The sequence below is a fragment of the Sus scrofa genome, chromosome 15, assembly GCF_000003025.6.
Source record: "Sus scrofa isolate TJ Tabasco breed Duroc chromosome 15, Sscrofa11.1, whole genome shotgun sequence".
NCBI classification, from domain to species: domain Eukaryota; kingdom Metazoa; phylum Chordata; class Mammalia; order Artiodactyla; family Suidae; genus Sus; species Sus scrofa.
Window position 1 is genome coordinate 82,983,496 of NC_010457.5, and position 26,166 is coordinate 83,009,661.

The window sequence follows — 26,166 nt, forward strand, 5'->3', positions numbered from 1 at the left end:
AAACAAACAGCTTTGTTCCAGGATTAAACAAAGAAAGGCCTTGAACACAGAATCCCATAGTGTCTTCTGCAAGCCAATTTTAGTGCTTTGAACAAACCCAGCATTTATCATACTCAGAAAAGTTAGGAGTTCCTGCTGTGGCATGGTACGTTAATGGTCTGTGGTGTTGCTGGCTGGATCCTGAGTGCAGTGGGCTAAGGATCCAGCATTGTTGCAGCTCTGGTGTAGGTCACAGATCTGGCTTGCATTTGACCCCAGGAACTTACATATACTGTGGGTGTGGCCAAAAAAAGGGGGATAAAAAGTTTTGGGTTTTTTTTCTTTTTGTCTTTTTAGGGCCGCAGCCGAGGCATATGGAGGTTCCCAGGCTAGGGGTTGAATTGGAGCTATAGCCACCAGCCTACGCCACAGCCACACCAGACCTGAGCCCCACCTGCGACCTACACCACAGCTCATGGCAAAGCTGGATCCTTTACCCACTGAGTGAGGCCAGGGATCGAACCTGCATCCTCATGATGCTAGTCAAATTCGTTTCCGCTGAGCCATGACAGGAACTCCACCCCTCTCCCCCCCAAAAAAAGTGAAAGCAAAGATACCATAATCTTCTCCAAAATTAAGGCAATTCAGTGAACTAAGGCTTTGGAAAAGTATTTGAAATGAAAAATAAAATGGATTCTATTTTATGTATTCAGGTGTGTACCTGAAGCTTGCATTTCCCAATCCCATCCTCTATTTTGTCCAGAGGATGACAGAACTGTGGTGGGGGGGTTTCCTTCTAAAAAATAAATTTCACTAATAAATTGTTTTTAAAAAATTGCACACATAACCAACTTTGTAAACAGAAAACCGACCCTGACTTCCAATTTTACAGTATAAGTGTTAAGCATTAAGACAATGTCTCAAGTTATTCCTTCTTAAAATCATGTATTCCCATTAAGAAAATAATCTTTTACAGTTTATTCTGAGATCAATCTCTCCAGCCAAATACTAATTACTAGCATTTAGAGTCTAAGTTACACCTGATAATGCTTTTCTTTCTTATGTTTCAGTCTTTGTATTATGCTGACCTGGTTATATTATTCACTTAAAAGCTTAACCTGGTTTAAAGTTTTTTTCCATAGAAGCTGCTTGAATATTTCTGGACAAAACCGGATGGAACATGAATCACATCCTACCACCTGTTAGAGCGTAAACCAAATTAAGAGCTATAGGAGGCTACAAAAACAACTGAGGGCAGGCATGCCTGAATCTTGAAGAATGGATTAAACAACAAAAAAATAGCTTCTTGATTCATATGGCTCTACTTTGCAGTCACAATCCTTACTTCCAAAGTAAAATGACACCAAGCAGGTGTGCTTTTAAAATACATCTTGCTGATGACTATTCTATTTCACAAATATTTATCTGCCTATTTACTTCTCTTTGCTGCTCTTCTGCTGCTTCATTCCAAGAAGGTACACAAGACAATGCCACCTGTTTTCTCAGAATCTGAGAGATGGCACATTAGATGACAGGTTATTCTTTATAATTTGCCCCCATTCAAGTATACTGTTGATTCCACGGGACTGATCTGCTAACTTTTGAATATATTGCTATAATAAGTATGAAAGATGATTAAAAACAAAGATCACAAAAATATAAATTTATATAGAATCAGAGACTATCAGAGACAGAAGGGGCCTTACAGCCATCTAGGCTAAGTGTAAATGTCCCTGGGTTAACTTCTGTGTAACTACAGCTCCATTTTTAAAAATAACTGGCCTAGCAACCAGTGTATATGTTAGCAGACTACTAATAGGTAATACTAGTTACCACTAATCCAGGTTTTCCTTCTAGAGAAAAGTTACCATGGATTGTTTCCCTCATCTTCAATAACTAGAAGTTTTTAACAGCATTAAAAAAAGAATCTTAAACACACACCAAGAGATGAATTATCAAGTTAATCCTAGATCACAAATGTGCGATCCCCTGGGTTGCAGACACATCCTTCTACCCTTCTGTCTTCCAACTAGAAAATGGTCCAGTTTCCTCACAGTCTGGCTTGTTACTGTGTACAGACATTTTCATGGGCTGCTTCCTGTTCACAAACAAGTTTCTCAGCAGTGACTCAATAAGAAATATGATCCAAGACAGGTTACTGGACCTCTCACTCATTATGCTTATCTGTAAACTGCAAAGCATGATGCAAAGATAAAGCAAAACTGGAAAGTGAAGAGAACAGGAAATAGCACTATTTATTCTCTCTTTTATTTTTTATTTTTTTGTTTGCTTTTTAGGGCTGCACCTGAGGCACATGGAAGTTCCCAGGCTAGGGGTTGAATTGGAGCTGTAGCTGCCAGCTTACACCACAGCCACAGCAATTCCAGATCTGAGCCACATCTGTGACCTACACCATGGCTCTCAGCAACGCCAGATCCTTAACCCACTAAGCAAGGCTAGGGATCGAACTCGTGTCCTCATGGATACTAGCTGGGTTTGTTACCACTGAGCCACAATGGGAACTCCTATTTATTCTCTTAAAAGGCACATATGTGTTGGCCAAAAATAAATCAGAAAGGACAGCTAATTTCCAGAATAGCAGGTGATCCCACTTTCCCATTAGAAGTTTCAGGCTTGGCTGCCAAGAGTTAATTTTTGTCCCTTGTGTTAGAGCAGGATGCTGTTGCTGGGCCTCAACCAAAGGGTTTATGCAAGGGTCAGTCACTGCTTTGCTAAGAGCATGGCTTGGTTTGACTTTAAGATACAGTTTTCTCCTCTCCTTCCCATTTTTTTGTTTTTGGCCACACCCAGGCCAGGGTTCAAATGTGAGCCACAACTGCAGCAATGCTGGATCCTTAACCCACTGTGCTACAGTGGGAACTCCTCTTCACCATTTTTGAACAAGCCATGAAATGAATGTATTGAGCTCTGGAAAGGAACTTTATGAATAGGTCTTTCATCATTATCAGAATGATTCTACAGGAAAATACACACACTCTCTCTCTCCCCATGTTACAATTGAACCTTCAGGAGCATGGGATCTAACTCCCTAACTTACCTTACCTATCATACACTGAAATTAACCAAATGTGGACTAACTACTTCACTCAAATAACCACCTTGAGGTTAAGGCCACTTCCGAGCTGCGTCTGCGACCCTGTGACCTACACCACATTTCATGGCAACTCCGGATCCTTAACCCACTGAGTGAGGCCATAAGCAAGCCATAAGCGAGGCCAGGGATCAAACCGGCAACCTCATGATTCCTTGTCAGATTTGTTTCCACTGCACCATGATGATAACTCCCCCCCTCTGGGGTTCTTTACAGCTACTTCTAAACTCTCTGAATGATCCTGCACCCTGCATTTGTAAAAATCAATTATTTACTTTAATCTTAAAGCTCCTTTTCAGATTTAACTGCCTAATTAAAACACCTTTTAATTAGCTTTAAAAGACAAGAATCAGGACAGTCACCCAGGCTTGGGGGCTGAGTGAGTACTATATGTTGTTTATTGCTGCTAGCCAAAGACCTGTGTGCCAAATGGTGGTGGTGATAAATTTTAGATACATATACATTATATATTCTAATACAGGGAGGCTGCCTAAAACACATAGCCCTTTTTTTTTTTTTGGCACATCACATTCTGTTAAAATACAATGCAAAAGGGAGGGTTCTGTTGTTTTTTAGTGTGAACTTTTTTGAATATGAAATACTTCTCAAAATAATAAGGTACTGATGGCTACAACATCACTGTACCAGAATGGTGATAGTTATAGTAAGGGTGGTGGTCAAGATTAATAAGATTAGGAGTTCCCGTCGTGGCTCAGTGGTTAACGAATCCGACTAGGAACCACAAGGTTGTGGGTTTGATCCCTGGCCTTGCTCAGCGGGTTAGGGATCCGGCATTGCCGTGAGCTGTGGTGTAGGCCGGTGGCGACAGCTCTGATTAGACCCCTAGCCTGAAAACCTCCATATGCTGCGGGAGTGGCTCAAGAAATGGCAAAAGAGACAAATAATAATAATAATAATAAAAGATTAGTGTAACACTGCCCTAAATGGGTCATTAATCCATCCCATCTTATACGTACAAAGAGCTCCTCTCTCAGGTGCCAGAAACTGTGCTAGGGACCCAAAGATAAATAGGGGATAGTTTCTGATTAAGTTTGAGATGCAATGAGGAGTACATAGGAGCCAAGGCAGCATGGAAGAAGTGTCACTAAACTGCACAGAAAGACCAAAGAGGAGTGACAACTAGCAAAATATACCAGTAATAATTAAACATCCCACCCACTAAACATGGGTTAAGCAGGGTTTTTCCAATCATCCAGTTCATGAGAACATTTGAAAGCAAAGGAGGTTACGGAGGTGAACACAAACAGAGACAATGCATCTTTGCTCACTTTGCATTCTTAGTCTCCCCTTTTGGTGGCAGCAGTGCGCCCCCCCACCCCTACCACCATTGCAGGCCCCGTTTTTCCCCAGAAGCTCAGATTCTCCAGCACAAGGATAATTCTCAGAGACTTCCTCCTCACAGGTGGACTTTACAGTCAGAATGACTCATCTCACCAGAGACGGGAAACACTGCTAATGCCACCCTGTCACGAAATGCGACCACTGGAAGGGGCCCCAAAGACGCACACAGCTCTTTCATTTTTCAAACAGGGAAACAGGTCTCAAGGGTGAAATGACTTGCCCAAGGTCAGAAATCAAGGATTCCAAAATACTCTGGCCTACTTTTCTAATTTTACATCTGATTGTACAACTCCTGCCAACGCATTTGGCAGAAGGGGGAAAAGATACATTTTTGCTTCACTTTAATTGAAGAGCACTTCATGGTCTGCAGGAGGGTTCACCACATAGCATGAGGAAGGTGACTTATCTTCATCTATGGATGAGTAGAATGATGCTCTGGGCCTCAAGCAACCCTGTCCCAAATTGCATGTTCAGCAAGCGGCAGATCTGCTTCAGAGCCTGTGGGCTCTTCTCACCATCACAGGACAAGGTCCACAACCTGCTTTAGCCCTGGTGCCCTCTCCCCAAGGTGAAACACTAAGGTTTGGAAGTTGACCCTGTTAAAGTTCTGCCCTGCATGCCCTGTAGACTTCGGGCAAATGTAGTCAACTGCACATGGAGAGCTTAGCATTTAAATCAATCTTCCCATAAAGTCAATATCTACCCCATACTTTATATTTCTTACCTGGGCTTTCTTACAATGCTCTAACTAAACTGCAAGCTCCTTCAGGGCATAACAGTGTCTTTTGTTTTAAGATGGCACATGTATATAGAGTAAAATTTAAAAGCTGCAAAAGTAACCTCCCAGTTATCCTCCCCCAAGCCAATCATTGGCATTGATTTTTTGTGTGTTCTTTGGAACATATCCTATTAAATACACACACATATAGGCACACACACAAGTAGCATAAGCTCATAGCCTTCTACACTTATTTCTCCATATTTAATATTTTAAAGATGGTTCTATATTGGCATAGTTCCATTACTTTTAAAATTTTAAAAAGTTTACAATATTCTGTCAATTTCTGCTATTCCAGCATATTTAATGCTGAGCAGTATTTCACTATGACGATGTGTTATAATAAAATTATTTAATAATATAATTACTCAGTCCCTCATTGGGCTTTTAAGTTATGTTCTAATTTTTTACTATGACAAATGATGCTATAATGGATATCCCTGTACACAAATCATTTCACAAATGTTGCAGGATTATCTGTGGGATAGATTCTTAGAAGTGAAGCTGCCGGTCAAAGAGTATATGCATTTTAAATGATGGTAGATATTACCACACAGCTCTCCAAAGAGGCTATACTATACCATTAACACACCACCAGCAATGAGCAATGTCCACTTCCCTACTCTTTTCCCCACTCATTGTGTCCTTCACACCTTGAAGACAGTCTCCTGGCAGGTGGCAGCCACTCAGTAACTACACAATAACTGTTGGTACAAGGTCTCCTGTATTAATTCCAGAATCATTCCAAAGTCAGCCCTCCCATTATTTTTAAAGATAAGACAATAAAATTAAGGCTAAAGAAGAGACTAAACCATACATACAAAGTCAGTTGGCCAGCAAAGCTAATCTTGGCTGGTGGCTTTGGAGCTGGCAAAACATTTGCAGGGGCAAGAAACATAAAGGTCACGATCCACACAGGCGAGGCAAAGTCTCAGCAGGTGAAAAAGGTTAAAATCAGCACCCTCAGTCCTTCTAACAGACAAGGAAAACTTCAAAGAAATGCCAAGTCCAACTAAAAACAGAACTACTGTATGATCCAGCCATTCTACTCCTGGGGATATATCCGAAAAAAACAAAAACACTAATTCAAAAGGATACATGCACTCCAGTGTTCACGGCAGCGTTATTTACAATGGCCAAGATATGGAAGCAACCAAAATGTCCATCAACAGATGAATGGTTAAAGATGTGAGATATACACGCACACACACACACTGCTCAGACATGAAGAATGAAACTTTGCCATTTGTAACAATATGGACGGACCTAGAGGGAATTATGCTTAGTGAAACAAGTCATATAAAGACAAATATTGCATGTTTTTACTTAAACGTGTAGTTAAAAAAACCCAACAAATGAATATAATAAAACAGACTCAGAGAGCAAACTAGCAGTTACCAGCGAAGAGAGGGTTGGGTGGGGAGGAGCAAGAGAAGAAGATTAAGAGGTTCAGACTATGAGGTATAAAATAAATAAGATACAAAGACGGACACACAGCACAGGGGATATAATCAATGTTTTATGATAACTTTACAGGAAGTATAATCTAAAAAAGAAAAAACAAGTCTGGCCAGGCTAGAGTTTGTGTCATGGCTCCGTGGTTAACGAACCTGACTAGTAACCATGAGGATGTAGGTTCGATCCCTGGCCTTGCCCAGTGGGTTAAGGATCAGGTGTTGCTGTGAGCTGTGGTGTTGGTCGCAAACGTGTCTTGGATCCCACGTTGTTGTGGCTGTGGAATAGGCCGGCAGCTACAGCTCCGATGTGACCTCCTGAGCCTGGGAACTTCCATATGCCACGGGTGCTGCCTAAAAAGACAAAAGACAAAAAAAAAAAAAAAAAAAGTCTGGCCAGGCTGACCCATCTACCAGCTCTTTAAAAGCCAAGAAAAGGCATTCTGTTTAGTGACATGTCTCTCAGGAACAAGTCTGTTGGCCATTAAATTACACGGAGTACATGCAATTGACTAAGAAGAGCTGACAGCGATCCTGCAGACCACAGACCAAACCCTGGGTTTACACATGAGGATCCTGAAGCCTGGGGATGCTAAAAGGGTAACTGGCCCTAGATCTCATCTGACTGAGCAGAGCTCAAGAGGGGTCATCTAGTCAACTAAAACAAATTAGATTAAACTAAACTTTCCCATTGCAATTTCTAGTCCTTAAATGAATGAAATATTAGGAATTACTTTGAAAACAGATGTTAGAGAATGCTGAGTGGCATTCAACCCTGCAGCCAAATGAATGGCCTATAAAACTCTTGTTATCTGACTGAAGTCTGACCTATATTTTTCTGCAGAGAACTTCCCTTTCCCCACTCCTGTTCTCTAAATCCTGGGTGGTTTTCTAAAGACTCTGCCCATGCTCAATACAATAGGACTAAGCCTCCCTGTTCTAAACCCTGACTTCAGGCAGCTCACCTGCACTACCAAGAGCAGAAGTGGCTCTGAATTAAAGTGGACCCCGGAGAACTCCCAAATCATGGGGTCAATGGCCAGAAACCCAGGAGATGCGCATTCCAAACCTGACTCACTCATCCAAGGGCTCATCAAAACCAAGTGTGACTCAGGAAAAAGTTCTATATCTCCTTGGAGAAAGGGAGTCCTTCAAGACAGCAGCCCTACATTTGTAGTGCTTTCAAAGCACAAAGCACTTTCACTTGCATGACTGTGTCACTTAATCCTCACACTACTGTGTGAAGATTAGTGAGAGGAAGAAACAGGTTCAGAAAAGTTCACTATCAAAGGTCGCCTGGTTTGTCAGCAGCACCTGCAGCAGGAGCGGCCCGCTCTAAACCTGATGGGCAGACCATAAATCAAGTCACCATTTAGTAACTCGCAATGCCTCCCTTTCCTCCTCCACTCGTCAAAACAGAAATAAAGTTCTGGTTGCTCTAAGGGTGCTCCCTGTAGTTGCTGGTGGCTTCTTCCTTTAAGTCAGTTTTGCTAATAAGAAAGCAATACCATAAAGCAGGCCTCAATTTTTACCAAATCATCTCAGGCCACCTACCTAAATAATAAACATATGAAGAACAAAAGCTGTGGGTCTGGTTCAAAGACTCTGGCTTTGGGAAAAGAAGTTCTTAAATTAAAATAGGAAAGCCAGATGTATGGAGTTTTCCAAAGTAAATGTTCACACAAAGCGGGGAAATTATTTGTACCTTGTTACTATTCTCTGGGAAAGTATCGTTATACTACCCAACAAAAATACACATCAAACATGGAACTGATCAACCTGTCCACTGGCAGGCACAGCACAAAAATCCTTGCTCCTCACTGCCTACAATAAGTTCTTTTTAAAGCCCTTTTCTTCAGTCTGGATCTGGTGGAAGTTCTTTGCAGCCCTGACAACCACCATGTTTCAGATGCCAAGTTAACTCAGGACCCAAAGCTATAGGCTACAAGGAACATCAAGTTCCAGCCCCATCTAGGATCAGGGCATGCCATTTTATAGTAATTTGAACCTAGAAAAGATAGGGTGGGGTTAGGTGATTCCTAAGATCCCTTCTTCTAAATTCCTCGGATTCTATAAAATAAAAAAGTCTGTCTAAAAACCAGTTTTGAATTTGAAAACAAGCTAACTTCAGCTACCTATAACAGAAGCTCTAAAGCAGCACTGTCCAATAGAAACACAACGTGAGCCATGTGTGTAATGTAGCCTTACTTTTTAAAAAAGTGAATTTAAATAATATATTTATTTCACACAATATATCACAACAAATGTTTTAACAACCAAAATTTTTAAATTATTAATGAGATATCAGAAGTGACAAACATACTCAGTGTACACACCAAATCTCACCCAACATGATTACATGAATGCTGTCCCACCAGAATAAATTTATATATATAACAGAAAAACGTCTCATCCTGCTTGTTTTGAAATTTAAGTCATAATTCAAGTCACCGTCGTGGTGCAGAGGAAATGAATCCAACTAGGAACCATGAGGTTGCAGGCTCGATCCCTGGCCTTGCTCAGTGGGTTAAGGATCCAGCATTGCTGTGAGCTGTGGTGTGCTGGCCACAGATGCGGCTGGGATCCCGAGTTGCTGTGGCTGTGGTGTAGGCCGGCAGCTGCAGCTCTGATTCAATCCCTAGCCCGGGAACCTCCATATGGTGCGGCCCAAAAAAAGAAAAAAAAAAGAAAAAGAAAAAAAACATTTAAGTCATAATTCATTAAAATTTAAAAATGCAGATCCTCAGTTACACCAGCCCCACATCAAGTGCTCAAAAGTGACTAGTGGCAAGTGACAGTGTGGCTCTGGGAACCTAACAGAATAAGCCCTCCTGTGCTCTTCTTAAGGGGGAATTCTATTGAACGGAACTCTTCAGTTTTGCAAATTACTTCCTGAGGATACAATGGGAATATTAACCCTTCAAAGGATGCTAGGTAGTATTTATACTGTTAGCAGTTATTTGCAAAAAGCTACTTCAAGGACCTGAAAGTGCTCCTGTGAGTCAGAGTTATTAGGCCAGCCCGGAATGCTTGATGTTACTGAGCAGGGTTATGGTCCAGAAGCCACACAATTACCAAATTATCACAAAGGTCAACTGGTAGTTCCCTGGTGGCCTAGTAGTTAAGGATCTGGCCTTGTCACAGCCAGCGGTGGCTCAGGTCACTGCTGTGGCAAGGGTTCAATCCCTGGTTGGGGAACTTCCACATGCCACAGGTGGGGGGAAAAAAAAAAGTCACCTGAAGAATGGGTAGAAATAAGGGGATCAGGTAATCTGAAAGGACTACTTGTTCCAGCTAAGGATATAAATTAATCTCGAGTTGAAAATTACATTTCAACTGCTTTCAGTGTACACTTGAGCATGCACAGTGCCCACTGTTGTTGCCAACTGCCAGGCAGCAACCTGGATGTCTTACAGTGGAAACGATAATTAGTACATATGTCACACTTCATTCCCTTAAAAATCAGTACGGGAATATTTTCTTAAGGTAAATCTTTTCAACTAACTTGCTAAATAAATATGCAAGGATAACGGTTAGGTGGGTTGGGGGTGGGGCTTATGATTTGAGAATGAAAGATCACAGTGTCAATATTTTACAGCCAGGTAAAGGCAAGTATGACACAGTATAGCAATAATAACAGCCACCATTTACTGTGCACTTTCTCTGTGCTCCACCCTCTTCCAAGCACTCGTGGCCAGGGGCCAGGAGCTCACTTATATGCACCACAATCTGCAAGCAAGGTGGTGCCGCCATCCTCCCCCCTTTGGAGCAAGGAAACTGAAGCATGGAGAGGCGAAGGCACTTTGCCCCCAGACTCCCCTCTAATTAACAGTGACTGCGATTGCACTCCACCCCTGGTTTTCATGACCCAAGCACTCAGATAACAGAGGCTGGAAAGTACTCAGAACAGCCGGGGCCTCGTGAAGGAGGCTGCACAGTGCTGTGCCTGCGGGGCTCTGCTGCTAACTCGCTGGAGAGTTGCTCTGGGCTGTCAGGGAAAACAGACTCGCTACCTGTCCTCACAGAATTGTTTCTCACTTGGGAGAAAAGTATGTGAATGCCCCTCTAAAAATACACAGGACAAGCCAGGGGTGAGGTATTAAGGCTATTAATAGATTCAACTGCTGTTGCAGATGTCAAATGAACATGAGAAGCATCTAATTTGGAGGCTTCTGGGTCTAAGCACTATACAAAATGTGGAAGGTGAGCTCCTACTTTATTTATGGATCAGCCACTGCATGGCAACCACAAGGGCAGCAGGTGTAAAAAGTTTTCAGTGTTATCCTCTTCCTCACAGCACTTGTTTAAGGTCTGTCCCTTCACCATTTTACATCCTCCCCCCCCTTTTTTAATTTTATAATGATTTTTATTTTTTCCATTATAGCTGGGTTACAGTGTTCTGTCAATTTTCTGCTGTACAGCAAGGTGACCAGTCACACATACATGTAGAGATTCTTTTTTCTCACTTTATCATGCTCCGTGTACATCCAGACAAAACATTTCACCTTTTTAAAGGCCAGAGTCACTTAGGGGTAGTTATTCCAAAGGAAATAGTTGAGTCTTCAGAGACTTAAAGATGGGTTGGGAAGAGGATGAGGCCACAGGGGTCAGCTCCGTTCATGTGTGGGTTTAACCCTCCACAACCCAAATTCTCCACCTCCCAAATTCTTTCTGTTTGGGATTCTGGGCCTAAAAACAGAGCAGTGTCCACTGGCAGACTGTACAGAGTTAAGAAATTCTGCTACAAGCTGCAAACTGGAGTTCTGCACTTGCCATCTGCCTCTACCTGGATTTAATCACGAGCCACTGCAGCTGCTGACCCACAGCACCCCCTGAGCGGAGCTCAGGGTGGAAATCAGGAATGAAGCGCTCTGCTCTGGGGAAACTGGAAGAACAGGTCTTCAGATAGTCAGATATCATTAGAAGATTTTATGTGCCCGATTCTTGCATCTGCTCCTACCTAGAAAAACACTGAAATCCCTCATAGTGATGGCTGCTCCTTGTGACTAGGAGTACCTTCTCGAGACCAGCAACAAACTTCTGTGAAATGTGTGCACCTCTCCCCTCACCTGATCACACATACCCTGATACGCCCCCTTTCCTGTTAAGGGCAGTATTTCAAGACCATCTAAAATACCTGGGCTGTAGTTAAGTGGACCAAACTAAGGATGCCACAGTCATGAGAATGCAGCCATCTCTAGCAGCCACCTCCAAGGGGGAGCCAGTGAGCCCCGAAGGCTGTGAAAACTCAGGATACAGAATGATTTCAGACCTCTTTTGCTCCTGCTCCCTGCCCTTTGTTGCAAAAACTCCTCTATATCCTATATCCTTTGTCTCCTGGCAGCGGTTTCTGGGGGCTACCTGGGATGCTGTCTCCTTATTTTGCCCCAAATAAAATTTAGCCCTCGGAGTTCCTGTCATGGCACAGGGGAAATGAATCCAAGTAGGAACCATGAAGTTGCGGCTTTGATCCCTGGCCTCCCTCAGTTGCCCGTTGCCGTGAGCTGTGGTGTAGGTTGCAGACGAGGTTCGGATCCTGTGGGGCTGTGGCTGTGGCCGGCAGATGTAGCTCTGACTGAACCCCTAGCCTGGGAACCTCCATATGCCACAGATTTGGCCCTAAAAAAAAAAAAAACTTAACTCTCAGCTTTCAGGATGTGCAATTAAGTCGACAAAGCAAAGGTGTCTGGGATGGAGTTCAAAAGATGGTTCATCCATCTGACTAAGCTGGAAGCTGAGGATCCTGTGGACATACTGGAGGGGTCTCCCCACAGAAGAGACCGGGCAGCGTGCGGCCCTCTGCTGTCCTAGGGCACATGTGGGGCCTGGTGGTGGATTGGTTTTATGTCTCAGGAGACTTCAGTCTCCACAGCAATCTGGCCCCGACATGAAGCCAGGACATGTTACAGGAGAATGAGAAGCTTACAGCAAAGAGTGCAAAGGGCATGGATTACACATTGCACAGGATTCAAAGGGGGATTTTTAGAGTGGGCCAAGGAAAGCTCAGATCCCACATCCCAAGCTTCCCTGACAATCACCACAGCCACCAGGTTTGCTGAATGTATAGCGTATGCTGGATCTTGTGCTCAGTTCTCTTTTACTTAATTCTAAGAACATGTGACCCAGATAATTAGCCACATCCCATGATGACAGGACTGAAGCATTCCCATCGTATATTTATCAACCTCTCTGGGCCTCGGCTCTCAGCCTGTAAGTCAGGGACAAGGCTCATTGCCTCACAGGGCAGAGTAAGAAGTGCACACGACAAAAATCAAGTATGTAAAGCACTCAGAACCTGGTTGGCATTGGGAAGAGCCCGAGTGACTGCACCTGCCACCACCAACGTTGCGAGATGCCTACCTCTATTCGCTCAGGGCGCACAAGCAAAGCCCGTGGGAGAAAAAAAGAGAGGATATTGTCTGTTTTTTGGGGGGGGGTAAATAGTGCTAATCACTGGGACTGGAAGGCAAGGATGAAATAGGTCCAGCTGGATGAAGGCAGTGAGAGGAAATGGATCTTAGAGGAGGGCAGGAAAAGAAACTCCCCCTGTGCCACCATAGAGAAGAAAACAGTCCATCCTAAAAGAGAAAGAGCTGTTTCTGGCTCCTTCCTCTCATCAATGGAGTGAAGACACTGGCAATGAGTTTGTTAAAACACAGGAATGGCAGGGCGCCCACGCTTGAGCACAGATGGGTTCAGGAGAAGACCATCGGAAGGAGAAAAATCCACTCCCTCGTTTGTTTGTTTGTTTGTTCATGCATGCATGCATGCTGCACCCACAGCACGTGGAAGTTCCCGGGCCAGGGATTGAAGCCGAGCCACAGCAGCAACTTGAGCCACTGCAATGACAACACCAGATCCTTAACCTGCTGTGCCACAAGAGAAATTCCTACTCCCTCCTTTAAAAGGAGGCTTAAAATTTTTCCTCTTAAATGGCTAACAGAGGTGGTACTGATCAGATTGACAATGAACAGATTCTCACTACTGTGCTGATGCCAAGGCAATTGAGTCACACCACAGCCATAGCCCCTCACCATCTCTTTGCCCCAACCTGCCCACCTTCTGGTGCACAGACCATAATAACTTCCTGTCCACACCCAGCTCCTATGTCTTGCCCTTTCCAAGACCTTCTCTGGTTTCCAGATGCCTTTTATGAATGTGAAACCCCATGCGTGGGCACCAAAAGCCCTCTTCAGCCAGCCCCAGGTTCACCCTTCCAACCCTTGCAACCCTACGCGCTGCCCCAGGCCAGCTCATGCCTGCCCGCTTCCTCGGGCTTCCAACTGAAGTTTAAGCCAAAAGGAATCCTACTTCCAAAAAAGTCTAGATAATCTGCTACCTCCTTGAGATGTCCTCTCTGAGCAGCCCAGTTGGAAGAGACATTTTTCTCCTCTGTGCTGTCATATATCACAGTGAACCTAACTTGTATAAACACCAAGTTCCTAGAGGGCAGTAACAAACTCACACTCACATCTGCTGAGCAACTACTATTAAATAAACACTAGGCGTGGTGCCAGCCACCAGTTACAAAAATGACTGAAATACAATCCCTGCCCGAGAGGAAGTCCTACATTAAGCAGAAGAGATAGAGGTGTCATTTATAACTCATTATGATATGAAGCATGCCCTATAACCCAGGTGTACAAAGAACAAAGGGACTGATTGATTAGGAGGAAGGGAAATTGAGAAGCAAATGTCCTTCAAGGAGGACAATATTTTTGCTATGTTATCTTGAAGGATTGAAACGACTTTACGGCCTGAAATTCCTCAGGGCGTGTTAATACCTAATAAATGTTTGCGGAATGAGTAAGTTACAGATACTGAGTATTTTCACTGTGTATCTAAGGTGTCTAGGGTTGAAGGATTCTAATTAAATCCTTAATTAGAATAAGTTACAGGAGTTCCTGTCGTGGCGCAGTGGTTGACGAATCCAACTAGGAACCATGAGGTTGCGGGTTTGGTCTCTGCGCTTGCTCAGTGGGTTAACGATCCGGTGTTGCCGTGAGCTGTGGTGTAGGTTGCAGACGCAGCTCGGATCCGGCTTGCTGTGGCCCCAGCGTAGGCTTGGCAGCTACAGCTCCGATTCGACCCCTAGCCTGGGAACCTCCATATGCCGTGGGAGCGGCCCAAAGAAATAGCAAAAAAAAGACAAAAAACAAAACAAAACAGAATAAGTTACAGATACTGCGTATTTTCACTGTGTAGCTAAGGTGTCTAGGGTTGAAGGATTCTAATTAAACCCTAGCGTAAATAACAAAGGTATAACGTTTAATATCATGTATGACCCCACTACTAGTCATAGAAAATTACTTAACTTCATTCATGATAACAACACTTCAAATTATTCTTTGGGTAATCTACTAAAAACAAAATATAATACCTTAAGAACTATAAAGGCATGCTCCTTCGAGTTAATAATAAAACTTTTTGAGTGTTTGAGAGAACTTTTGAGAGAACAAATGTAGTATTTTCAAATAGCCATTAAGGAATTTGGTAACCTGGATGATATGCTGATTAGTCAATAGTCAATTAGTCAATATAAATGTTGATTAAATGTACTTTCTTAAAGGATACTAGCTATTCCCCTCTGGTTGATGGTCAGAAAAAAAGACAAAAAAAAGTGGGTAACCTCACTTCCCCCCATTCTAGACTTTGTTTCTAAAGCCTCAGTCTATCACCACAATATCTCAACCTCTCCAGGTATTCTATAGCTTTCCCTTACTATCCAGACTTCTTCCAAAAAGTACCCTGTAAAAAACGGGCAGTCAAGACCTAGGGAGACAGGGCAAATGACTTTTAACTTAACCTTGAAAATTTAAAAAGTGGTTAGCTTATCTTTTTAGGACCAGTTCCTTGCAGCTCTAGGCTGCAGAAATGGTCACTATCAGCAGTAACAGTCACTGGATCGAATACAAATGCTCTGTGTTCAAGGAACTGGACGAGACATGCTACCTGAGGAAGTGAAATGTACCTGGTCCCTCTGGTTTCTAGAGCTTTCATCACTTCGTGTGTTCTCTCTCCCACCACCCTCTCTAGTTTAGAATAAGAGGTGTGAACACGCTGCCATCGGAGGAGATGGTGGGCCTCCCTGCAAAGAACAAGGAATTCATAGCCTGAGGTTTCCTGAGAACAAACAGGAATATCCAGAACAAACAGGGACAGCTTCAGATTGTCCCCAGAAGTCATTGTATCACAGTGGTTCTACTGGGACTGGGAGGACCACCTAGAAGCAATTGGAATTGTGTGAGGGTGGGGGCAGGGGGAAGGGTCCTTTCTGATCGTCACAATGATGTTAAATATCCTGTAATGTGGGACAGTCCCCCACTCAAGAGAGAAGTCCAGGCCGTTTGCTAGCAGCACCCTCTTTGATGAACACTGAGTGAGCTCCCTGAGGTAGAGACATAGTCTTCATGAATCTTTGTAAAGGAGTCTCTCATTTGTCAGCATCTAACAAACACCTCCAGTCACTAAATAAGGAAGGAAAGAAAGGGAAGGAAGGAGGAGGAAAACAGGGAAGGGAGACCCGTGATTAGGGACTTTCTAAATCCCCGTCCTGCCATGGAGAGCAGCATGGCCTTGGACAGTCACTTTACCTCTTTGAATAGGTTTCTGCATCTGTAAAAAGAGGGTAACAGCCGCCATCACCAAAGATTGTCAAGATCAAGTGAGAACATGTCCAGGACCTACTACAGTACCAGCAGCTGTTCAGTAAATGTTAGTTTTTCCCCTTTGCTTGCCCATGAAATTGCCAGTTGTCTGTATTCTGATGTAACATCCAAAGGCTGGTTCTCTTTAAAACTTTGCAAGTGAGTTGGTAACAGAAAGGAAATGAAAGACTAATTAATTGTCCCCTCTGTCTCCATGATTATCTCTGCCAGCACACACCCTGACATTGACGCTTGACAGCACAACCATGCTGTAATCAAGTGAACTTTGAAAACCTGCAGCAGCGGGCAAGAGCCGTGAACTCAGGAGCCCCAGGCTTCCTAGAGTCCTGCAGGAACAGCTACTCCTCTCTGGGGAGAAAAGGCTTTATTCATCAACATCAACAGAAGAGACACGAAGTTCCCCCAGCTCTTCCTGAGATGCTTTCCCTCCTTTCTGACACCGCCCCACCCCCCACCCCAAGTTCAAGACCCAGAGGCCCAAGTCCTTTGGCAACATCAGAAACTTCCATAGATAATCAATCTGGCCCTGGCACCTCAGGGGACCTCATCATGGGGTGGGTACACAGAACCTCCCAACAATGGGACTGCTTATCTAATCTGGGCACTCCCCTGAAGGAGCCTCCATCTGCACTCCGGAGAGGAATTCCTAAGATTTCCTTATTACTGAATTACTCTGCAGTCAATACATGTGGGCTGCACTAACGAGAAGGAATATACAGCATAAAATGTTCCACGGACATAAGAATATAGTTGACCTCCGCTGTATGGGATTCCCATGCAACCCCCCACCCCCCACAGGTGTGACAAGTGCCCCACAGGCCAAGCACCAGGTCTGGTCTAAGGTTCCTGAAAAGAAGATGGTTTAAAGATAAGTACAAGGACTTTGATGGCAAAGAATGTTCCAGTCCTGGCTCTAGCTCTTACCAGCTATGTGACTGCTTTGGTCATTTGCCGGTGACCTCCAGATCCCTTCCCCATACTGCTCCTGCTCTGTCCCTGCTCCCATTCCACCAAGAGTCTGGGAGAGGGGGCAGGGACACTGGAGAAACCCTGGAGGGCAGGAGGAAGAGCCCCTCTCTTAGTGGCCCAGCTCCTAACTCGGTGCCAGCCCTGGGAGGGCAGGCCAGAGCTGGAATGCCACCTCCCCACTTCACCCCTCCAAGCCCTAAGGCTGGCAAGTGTCTTCCTGAGGCTGTTACTCTCTAGGTTGTCTGGTTTCTTGGCTGTCCCATCACCCATATAATTAATTTCCTATATAAAACCCTTCTGTTTGAAATATCTCATGTGTTTCCCGGTTCCTAAACCAAACTCTGGATTGCTTCTTAACCTCTCCAAAGAGTTTTCTTGACAGTGACAAAACCTACTTTAACAGGGCTGTTAAGAGAACTAAGCATAATGAGTGTAAACACAGCTCGAGGAAATACTCAAAAACGCCCGCCCTTTTTTCCCCACGGAGGAAGGATCGAAGGACCAGGGCATGCTGAGGAGGACAGGGAAGTACTTCAGAAGAGTCCAAAAAGCAGTAGCCTTCCTGGGTTCATTACGAGGAATCCTTTCTGCGAGTTTTCTTTTTCCTCCTTTACTTCCAGCACCTTTTTTCCAAGTGAAAGGTCACCGGGAGTCTCCCCGCCCTCAATCCACTGCCCCAAGGATTCTCCCAAACAGGCAGCCTGACAAAGAAGTTTCAGGCGGAGCATGAACCTCTGTCTCTGGAGGAAAAGAGAGAAGCCGAGCCCACACTTTGGTTCTCATTCTGAGCCTGCTCTCAGCTTGGGAACCAGCGGAGGAAGAACACATGAGCTGGGGCAGGAGCGGCGCTGGGCAGCGCAGAGCAAGCCAGCTCTGTTCCCGTCCTTGAGGGTTGGTTTCTCAGAGTGCGTTTAAATTCTGTTTCCTTGAGAAGGACCAAGGATGAAAACAACTTCCTCAAAAATGGGCAATTTTTCCTACTGCAAGTCAAAAATGATAGTTCTTCCTTTGGGTGGTTTTCATTACCAGGATTGTAATGATTAAAACAATTCTCTTTTTTCTTTTTTTTGGCTAGGTCAAAAATATTCATGATTCTCTAATACTCTAGAAACAGCAGCAAGACTCCCTGGCTCCAGGACTCTAATACTAACCAGCAAAAAGTACAGGTTCTTAAGCCAACCCTCAGGCATCTGGAGTAGTGCCTGTCCCTCATGGCCACACCTCTGTTCCCATGCTATTCACAGAAGGCAACAGAACCAATCTCCCCCCTGGGTCCCAATCCCTTAGAATTCCCTGGAAATAGGTTGGATTCCACATCCATGTGTGATATTATAATTCTGTGCCGAAGCAGAGCAGACGAAACACTGTCAAGTCTGGAGTAACGCAAATTTCTATACCATTTATCAGTAGCACACCGACACACCCAGTTAATGTCGTCCCATCTCTCACACAGACACTGGAGGGGCGGGGATGGGGTGCGGTGGTACTAACCTATGCTGAACATTGGCTACATTTCCAAAAAGTAGGGAAAGGGCATTTAATAGGAAAAACGACTCACTGAAATACAGGTACACACTGCATACAGCCTAAATGGTAACAATGAAATTCTTCTGTTTTAAGGTACTTTAAACATATGCTGTGTACATCATTCAGTACAAAACACAATAATCATAAGACTTTTTTTTTTTAAAGCAATAGAAGGGACAGGTTAAAAGAATTTCAAACTACTGATGACTAGATTTAGAAAAGCAAGCAGCTTCCCCACGGGAGATGGCCGGGAGCGGGTAAGGGGACAAGACTGGACCTGGACTTGGCAACACTGGAGAAAGGCCTGGGCTGCTGGGGGCACCCACTCCCTGCTGAGTCTGTTCTCACCCTGTCTGCAGGGCAGGGCTGAGACAGCTTCAGAAAGGCCCTGGAACTGCCTTGTGTACAACACACACACACACACACACACACACACACACACACACACACCCCACAACAATTCCAAAGTTAGTCCCAGTTTCCAAATATGTAAACTGGAAACCATCCAGGTAAACACAAATGGTAGCCACTGTGATCAGAATATAAAACTGACTTTACCAAACAGATGCACAGAATCAAAAAGCTGAGTTGCTAAGAGACCTTGTAGATTTAAGGTTTCTGGTTTTTAATGGAAGATAAAGAGGCCTAGGAATGCAGAGCACAGAGCTTCCTGGAGAAACTGTCCAAGCCCCAGAGCTCTCCAATCTCTCAAAGTCTGCATCCTGTCCTCACCGCCTTTTCCATGTGATTCCCAAAAAATCTACACTGCGGGGTACTGCAGGCCACACTCCTGACAAAACCTGGAAAAATTCTACTGACCTACTTGAGGGAAACCTTTTGATAACAAAATCATCAAGGAGAAGTCCGTAAGGGATTAAAGAGCTCAAATTATATTTACTGAATTGCAAACATTCACCAGGCCCCTTAAACACTGTCCCAGATTTAGGTATAATCCCAAGGTTGTGAAGATCAGGGATCAAATATAAAAACACTTCCTTTCATGAATTAGGTAACATCCTAACCAGAGTTTCTTTTTTTTTTTTTTAAACTCAATGAATTTTATAGTATTTATAGTTGTACACTAACCAGACTTTCTAAATCATTATATAAATACCTCCCATGGGTACCAAGCAATGAGCCAGGTTCTCAAAGGTGACAGCACTATGGAATTCCTTCCGAGGCTTGAAAAACTACTGATGTCTGGGTCCTACCCCCAAAGATTTTAATTTAATGAGGAAATGTGGCCTGGGTATCAGTATTTGAAATCCTGAGGGTGACGCTAATATACAGTAAATTTTAAGGGCTGTTGCTATAGGGAACAAAAACAAAGTGGAGACAACCCAAATGTCCATCAGTTGATGAGTAGATACATAAAATATAGTGTATCCTTATAATGAAACAGTATTTCAGCAATAAAGAGTACAAAGTCCTGATATATGCTACAACATGGCCAAAGTGTGTAAACATGTTAAGTGAAAGAAGTCATTCACACAAAACCACATACGCTATGATTCCATTTACAGAAATATTCAGGAGGCAAATCCATAGAGATGGAGAGCAGATGAGTGGTTACCAGGAACTAAGGCTGTTGAAGGGAAGCGGGGAGTGACTGCCAACGAGGTGTGTGCTTTCTTTCTGTTCTAAACTTGATGGTGGTGATGGCTGTACTACTTTGAATACACAGTCACTGAACTGTCCACTTTCAGTGGGTGGACTGTATAGTATGGTGATTGTGTCTCATAAAGCTGTTTTAAGAAAGAGCTAAATATAAATTCTATGGCCAACTCTCAACAAACTTACAAACTGCAGAGGGGGGAGAAAAAGCAAAACACACAGATACACAGGTAAGGATCAGAGATTTTAAAATAGGATTCAAGAGAATTGTTGAATGCCAAAAATAGAAACTCTTAAGTTCAGAAGAAGGCTTCAAAGCCAAAATGACCTGATAGTTTTTCTTACCCAATCATTCTTCCCTGGTTGGAAGAAAAGCAAGGGAGAATCTGAACCTCGTCAGTATGCTGCTGATCACAGGTCTCAAAGTCTCAATTTCCAAGCTTGTGAGAAAGAAATGACTATTTAGCATTGCCAGAGAATTTTTTTAATCCTTCAGAATACAGGCTGTTGATGGCTTATAGTGACTCTCGATTATCAACAGGGCCTCTGAAAGATGGATTTGGTGCTGTAAATACTTACGTCCTGGGTTTGTCTTCACTTATATCAGAGTTTGGGCCAAATACACTTACATGCTCACACAAACAGAAAGATTTTCATATATAAGGCTTTGCAACATACAGGTGCTATAGGACATAAGCCATAAAAATGACAGGTTCAAAGTACCCTCAGTGTTTCGAAAATTTTTTCACACTAAATTTTTTCACACTTCAAAAAGCATTCACTATGGCAGGGGCTGACACAGAGAAAACTCCAACTTTAGGCAAGACAGGATTTTGTGTAGCAATCTTGTTTCCTCTTGGCAGGGACGGTTAGTGTGAGAACGGAATTGGTATTTTTCTAATACTTTTTGGGAATGTTAAATATTATACATTTGAACATAATTTTGCTTTCACTTCCAGAAAACATACTGTTATCAATGAAAGAAGCCTTGGCCTATAACATAGAGCCCTTTCATGTGTTTGTTGCAGCACATTTAAAAGCAGGTAGTTTTTTAAACTCCTAGAAATCTCATTATCAAAATATAAACTCTATTCTCCATTTTATAGTAAACCTACAATAAACATACAGCCATAGGTGAAGGAAGGAGGCTGAATACTGCATTTAAAAATAAATGTGTCCTCCTTACCCTGGTATGCAAGATACTAGCAAACTTTCAGAAGTGGCTGGGCCAGGATTTTAAATACCCTGGGTTTACTCAGGCTTTTAGGCAAATCATCCATCAGACCCTAAAAATCCTGCAGCATCCTTAACTCACACGATAAGACAATAATTTTGAAAACAACTTGTTTAATGGTAAGAACTAAGAAATGAAGCATTTAATTTCGAAATGTACTGTTCTCAAAACCCCAAGAAAGCTTCAGTTAGATAAGACCTGAGCCTTCAGGCTTGCTTCAATTCAGAATTGCCCAAACAGGAGATTGGCCTTTAATTTGAGCTAACAGGTTTCTAGCAGCTCTTTTTAACTCAAATTCTCCCCCCTTTCCTTCAACCTGGTTTAACCCTATCTGTCCCACTCTTCAACATATATATAAACATCTTCACTACCAAACTTGTGACCACTATTTCAAAACAAAAAGAGCCAGTGGAACAGAAGGTACTAGCTAATGAGACACACAAAAGTAAACAGACTCCAGTAGCTAAGCGTTTTAATTAAGAAAAAGGAAAAGAGTCCTAGAAAAATGTGAGGCAGAATCTCAGACGCTGCTGAAATACAGAAATTTACAAAACACAGTTATGTTAAGCAGTCTTGCCTGTCTAAAGTAAACCCACTAGGCCTCTAAATCTTCCTTAAAAGGCCCCCACGCAGTGATTCCATGGACAGGCTGTATTCCCCCTCATGTACAGTTCTTAAATTTCTTGGTAAGGGGAAAAAGGTGCCAAAATTAATCTTTTAAATTCCTGCCTGTCCTCCTCCTATTTTCCCCAATGTATCCGTTTCTTAACATGTAAGTGTGTTTAAGGTTCACCTAGTCCTGGTCCAGTTTGGAAGTGGAGTCACTCTACCTAGGTTTGAATCCCACCTCTGCCACTCAATAGCTGGATCACTTTAACCAAGACTCTTGGCCCCCCTCCACCTCCTTCCTCACCTAGAAACTGAAGAGAGTATTTCCCACGGGGTTACTGTGAAATTATCCAGTTAAGCAATTATTATGCTGCCTGGCACACAAGGAAGTGCCCAGTAACTCATGTATGATCATCTTAGTGCCAAATTCTTCCTGTACCCAAGAGTTAATACTGAAGAGTTAACCCCAGATCAAGGAAAAAAATCAAAGAGAAAACATATTTATGCAAAAACTCCTTTTAAATGGGTTCAGCCAGTAGAGGAAATTCTCAGGGAAAAAAAAAAGTGCTTATTAACCACGGAGAATTCTTTTTCTCATGCAGTGCTGTAAGTATAATTCTTCCTGAATAAAAAGAAATAAAGAAAAATAATGCATCTGGCTTTCAGTTCTTTGTGGTAATCCTAAAGAAAGTTGGGTTTGTTTGTTTGTTTTCCCCAGTGTTGGTTCATAAAAACCCAAGTTAACAAGAAAGAAAGAGTCCAAAATGGCCCAAGTTATTTTTAATGCAGAAAAACAGATGTGAGTTATGCATTTATCCTCCTACAATCTTCCACAATCTCTCAAGAGATTTTTCACATATCTAAAAAGTCAAGTTGCTCTTTGCTCAACATTCAGAAGATAAGAGGCTTGTCCTATTTTTCCTTTAAAAATAGTCTTATCAGTCTAGTCCAAGATCAACTTCATCCCTCATATACAAAAAGACTTTCCAAGACACCCTTTAAAAAAGTAATGGATGGTTCCTTTCAGCTACTGGAAATACAGAATCTAAAACTCTCCTTACTGCCTCTCATCAGTACCTCCTCTGCACAGAGGGTGTAGAACTGCATCCCAGTTCCATCTCACACCTGGAGTTTCCTTGACAAAAGGTTAGAATCCACTTTTGACTCTTTGTTCAAATCTTTCTGGACTACGAAAATTTAATATGGATCAGTTTTAGGCTTGAAATTGATTCTAAATTTTATTCCATTTTCTTTTTTTATAATCTTTAAATATGCAAACTGATGTCTGATTACAAAGGTGGAGAAGTAGTTGTGTTCAGACGCTTTATATACTTTTGTATATGGAATGTTAAAAATTACACAGAAAAGAAAACACTTAAAAAATAATACAACACTCTGGGCTACAATCCTCAATTTAGGAAAATTCAAGTCCATGAGCACCATATAGCCTTCAATCATATAGATTATTAAAGAAATGGCTGTATCTCTTGCACAGCAGCATCGGAACAGAATTTTGAACAACAGAATCAGAAAGCACAATTACTTCTTCACACTAGTGGGGACCGGGAAATACAATCCTAATCATTACTGGGGGAAAGTTCAAGACAAACAGCTTTAAAGAAAACAAACGCAATCAGTACACTGTCAACAGCTTAAAACCTTACTTTAGATCTTCAAGATAGGTCAAAAACTTCACATTTAAGAGCATAAATATTTATCATTCCAATTAAGTTACACATTTCCTTGAACCAAATACTTTCCAAAGAATCCATTTACCAGAAAAAGGAAATAAAAATATCTACTCCTTTAAAAGTTCCTGCACAGTATATACACAAACTTGTTTTCACTTTTGTGACAATTTACAAAACTAATAAAGCATTATGAGACACAGCCATCCCACCCTCTGCCCTCGCAAAAGAAACATGTTAAGAAATCGAGGCAAATACTCAAACAGAAAAACTGTATAAAGCACCCAAGGGAGAAATAATACATGAAAGCACAAAATTTAGTTACAGCCTAAAAACAATAGAAATTCTAATGTATACTCGAAACTCTTACCCTTGACAGCAAAGAACAGAATATCCTGCCTTACACATTTTGGAATTGCAATTCCGAAACGCTAAATCCAAAGACAAAGCTGCTCTGGGGAAAAAAAACAATTGCGCAACAGATCAACAGCTCCAACTTGTCCCTTGGCCCTAGCGCGGCAAGGTTTGCACGCTATAAAGCAGGAAAGGGCCAACTGAGGGCTGCCGTGACTGCCAACCAGCCACTGTCAGAGCGGCCGAGGCCACGCGTGGGCCACCAAGAAGCACCGCGCTGGGATCGAGAAACAGAGGATGCAGCCGACTCTGACTTCGAAGTCCGCGGCCCGAGGTGGGGGACGGGGGGGGGGCACTTCCCGGCGTGTGGCAAGGGGCCGATCTGGGTCTTCAAGCCCTAACCCATACCTTGGCGCGAGGGGGCGGGCGGGCTAAGTTCAGTCGCTTCACGTCGGGGCAGCAAGAGGGCGCGGCACTTCGCGACCTCCTCCCGCCCCCACCCTGGGGGCTGGGCGTTCTTGCCCAGCTGTCTACGAGCAATCCGCTGGATGGACGGATTACCTCGCAAAGGAGCACCCTTAGACGGCCCAGAGGGGTCATGGGGCAGGGGGCAGAGGAAGAGACCTCAGTTCCCCCAAGAGCGGCCCCGTGACTAGGCACATTTTTGCCGGCTCCGAGGCGGGGGAGCAGCGCAGCCCCGGAAGGGCCGGGCCGCGCCGGCTCAGACCGCCACCGTCCGCCCCCTCCTACCCTGCCGCCTCCGGGCAACTCAAACAGGGGAAGGGCGCCGGCCGGGTCTCCAGCTTCTCAGCTGCGGCGGCCGGGGCGCGGCTAAAGACGCCCTTCGCACCGACACGCGTGGGTGTAGCCCCCAAACCCCAATCCCGTAGCCCTCGGGGGCCGCGAGCGTGTTGTGCAGTGCCCCGACTCCCTTCGCAACCCCTTGAGTCCCCACTCCCCTCCCCCGGCCCAGCGCAAGCGCAGCGGCTCCAGTGCGCGAGCGGCAGCAGTCCAGGCTCCGGCCGGACGGGAGGACAGGCTGGCTGCAGCTGTCCTCCCCGGCCTGGCTCCCTAGCGCCCCCGCCCCCGTCCCGGCACCACCGCAGGGCCCCGAGGGCCGGGGCAGCACCTGCTGGGACGGCAGTCCCGGCGGCGGCAGCTCCGAGTCCATCATGCTGAGTAGGGGACCGTGTTCTGGGACTCCCCGACGGCTGCCCTGTCCCAACTGCCGAGGCAAGGTGCGGACAGGGCGGCACAGGCAGCGGCGGCTCCTTCGGGATCCTAGGAACTCGCTTCTCCCGAGTTGCCTGCCGGGCTCTTGCCCCGCTCCGCCTCCCGCCCCTCGAGGGCGGGGCAAGAGCCCAGGCCCTTCCTTTCCGCGGTCGGCTCGCGGGCCGAGCTTCCGAAAATCCCCCACCCCCGCCCCGGCTGACGCAAGAACCTGGCGGGCCGCGGGTGGGAATGGGAAGGGGCCGAGGGCGGCCGCGGACGGGCCGGCGGGGTGCCGGTAGGAGAGGTCCCTCCGCTCCCCAGTCTCCGCTCTGCATTTGCCCTCCCGGCAAATACAGTCAAAGCTCTCCGCCCGCGGGATTAAGAGTTATTTGCCGAAGGTCGCTCGGGTTCCGATGCTTTGAAACAGTTTAAACAGTTGGAACAAACACGCCTGGAGACCCGGCAAAGACGCTGGTATCAGAGCTGCGCCTCCCTGATTTGGACTTGCAGAACCTTGTCCCGCATTATCTCACCCCACCGCCCGAGAGTGGCGCCAGCCCGAGCGGCGGGGGCCGGAGGCCGGGACGCAGGCCTTGCGTCTCGCCC

General features: G+C 44.4%; 1 protein-coding gene across 8 annotated transcripts in view; it reads right to left on the reverse strand.

Annotated features, from left to right (window-relative positions):
• The window catches only part of NFE2L2 (nuclear factor, erythroid 2 like 2), a 178,701-nt gene that overhangs the window by 16,011 nt on the left and 136,524 nt on the right, over positions 1-26,166 (reverse strand). For 2 of the 8 annotated variants that reach the window (XM_013984303.2, XM_005671981.3), the window contains exon 1: positions 24,757-25,305. The exons of 2 other annotated variants lie outside the window; for them this stretch is intronic. In XM_013984303.2, the coding sequence (XP_013839757.1) occupies positions 24,757-24,948 (192 nt within the window). In that variant the 5' untranslated portion in view covers positions 24,949-25,305. Of the gene's footprint in view, positions 1-24,364; positions 24,733-24,756; positions 25,306-25,477; positions 25,691-26,166 lie in introns of those variants that run through there. 4 more of the 8 variants (XM_003133500.6, XM_021075133.1, XM_021075132.1 and 1 more) reach the window with 4 other exon arrangements.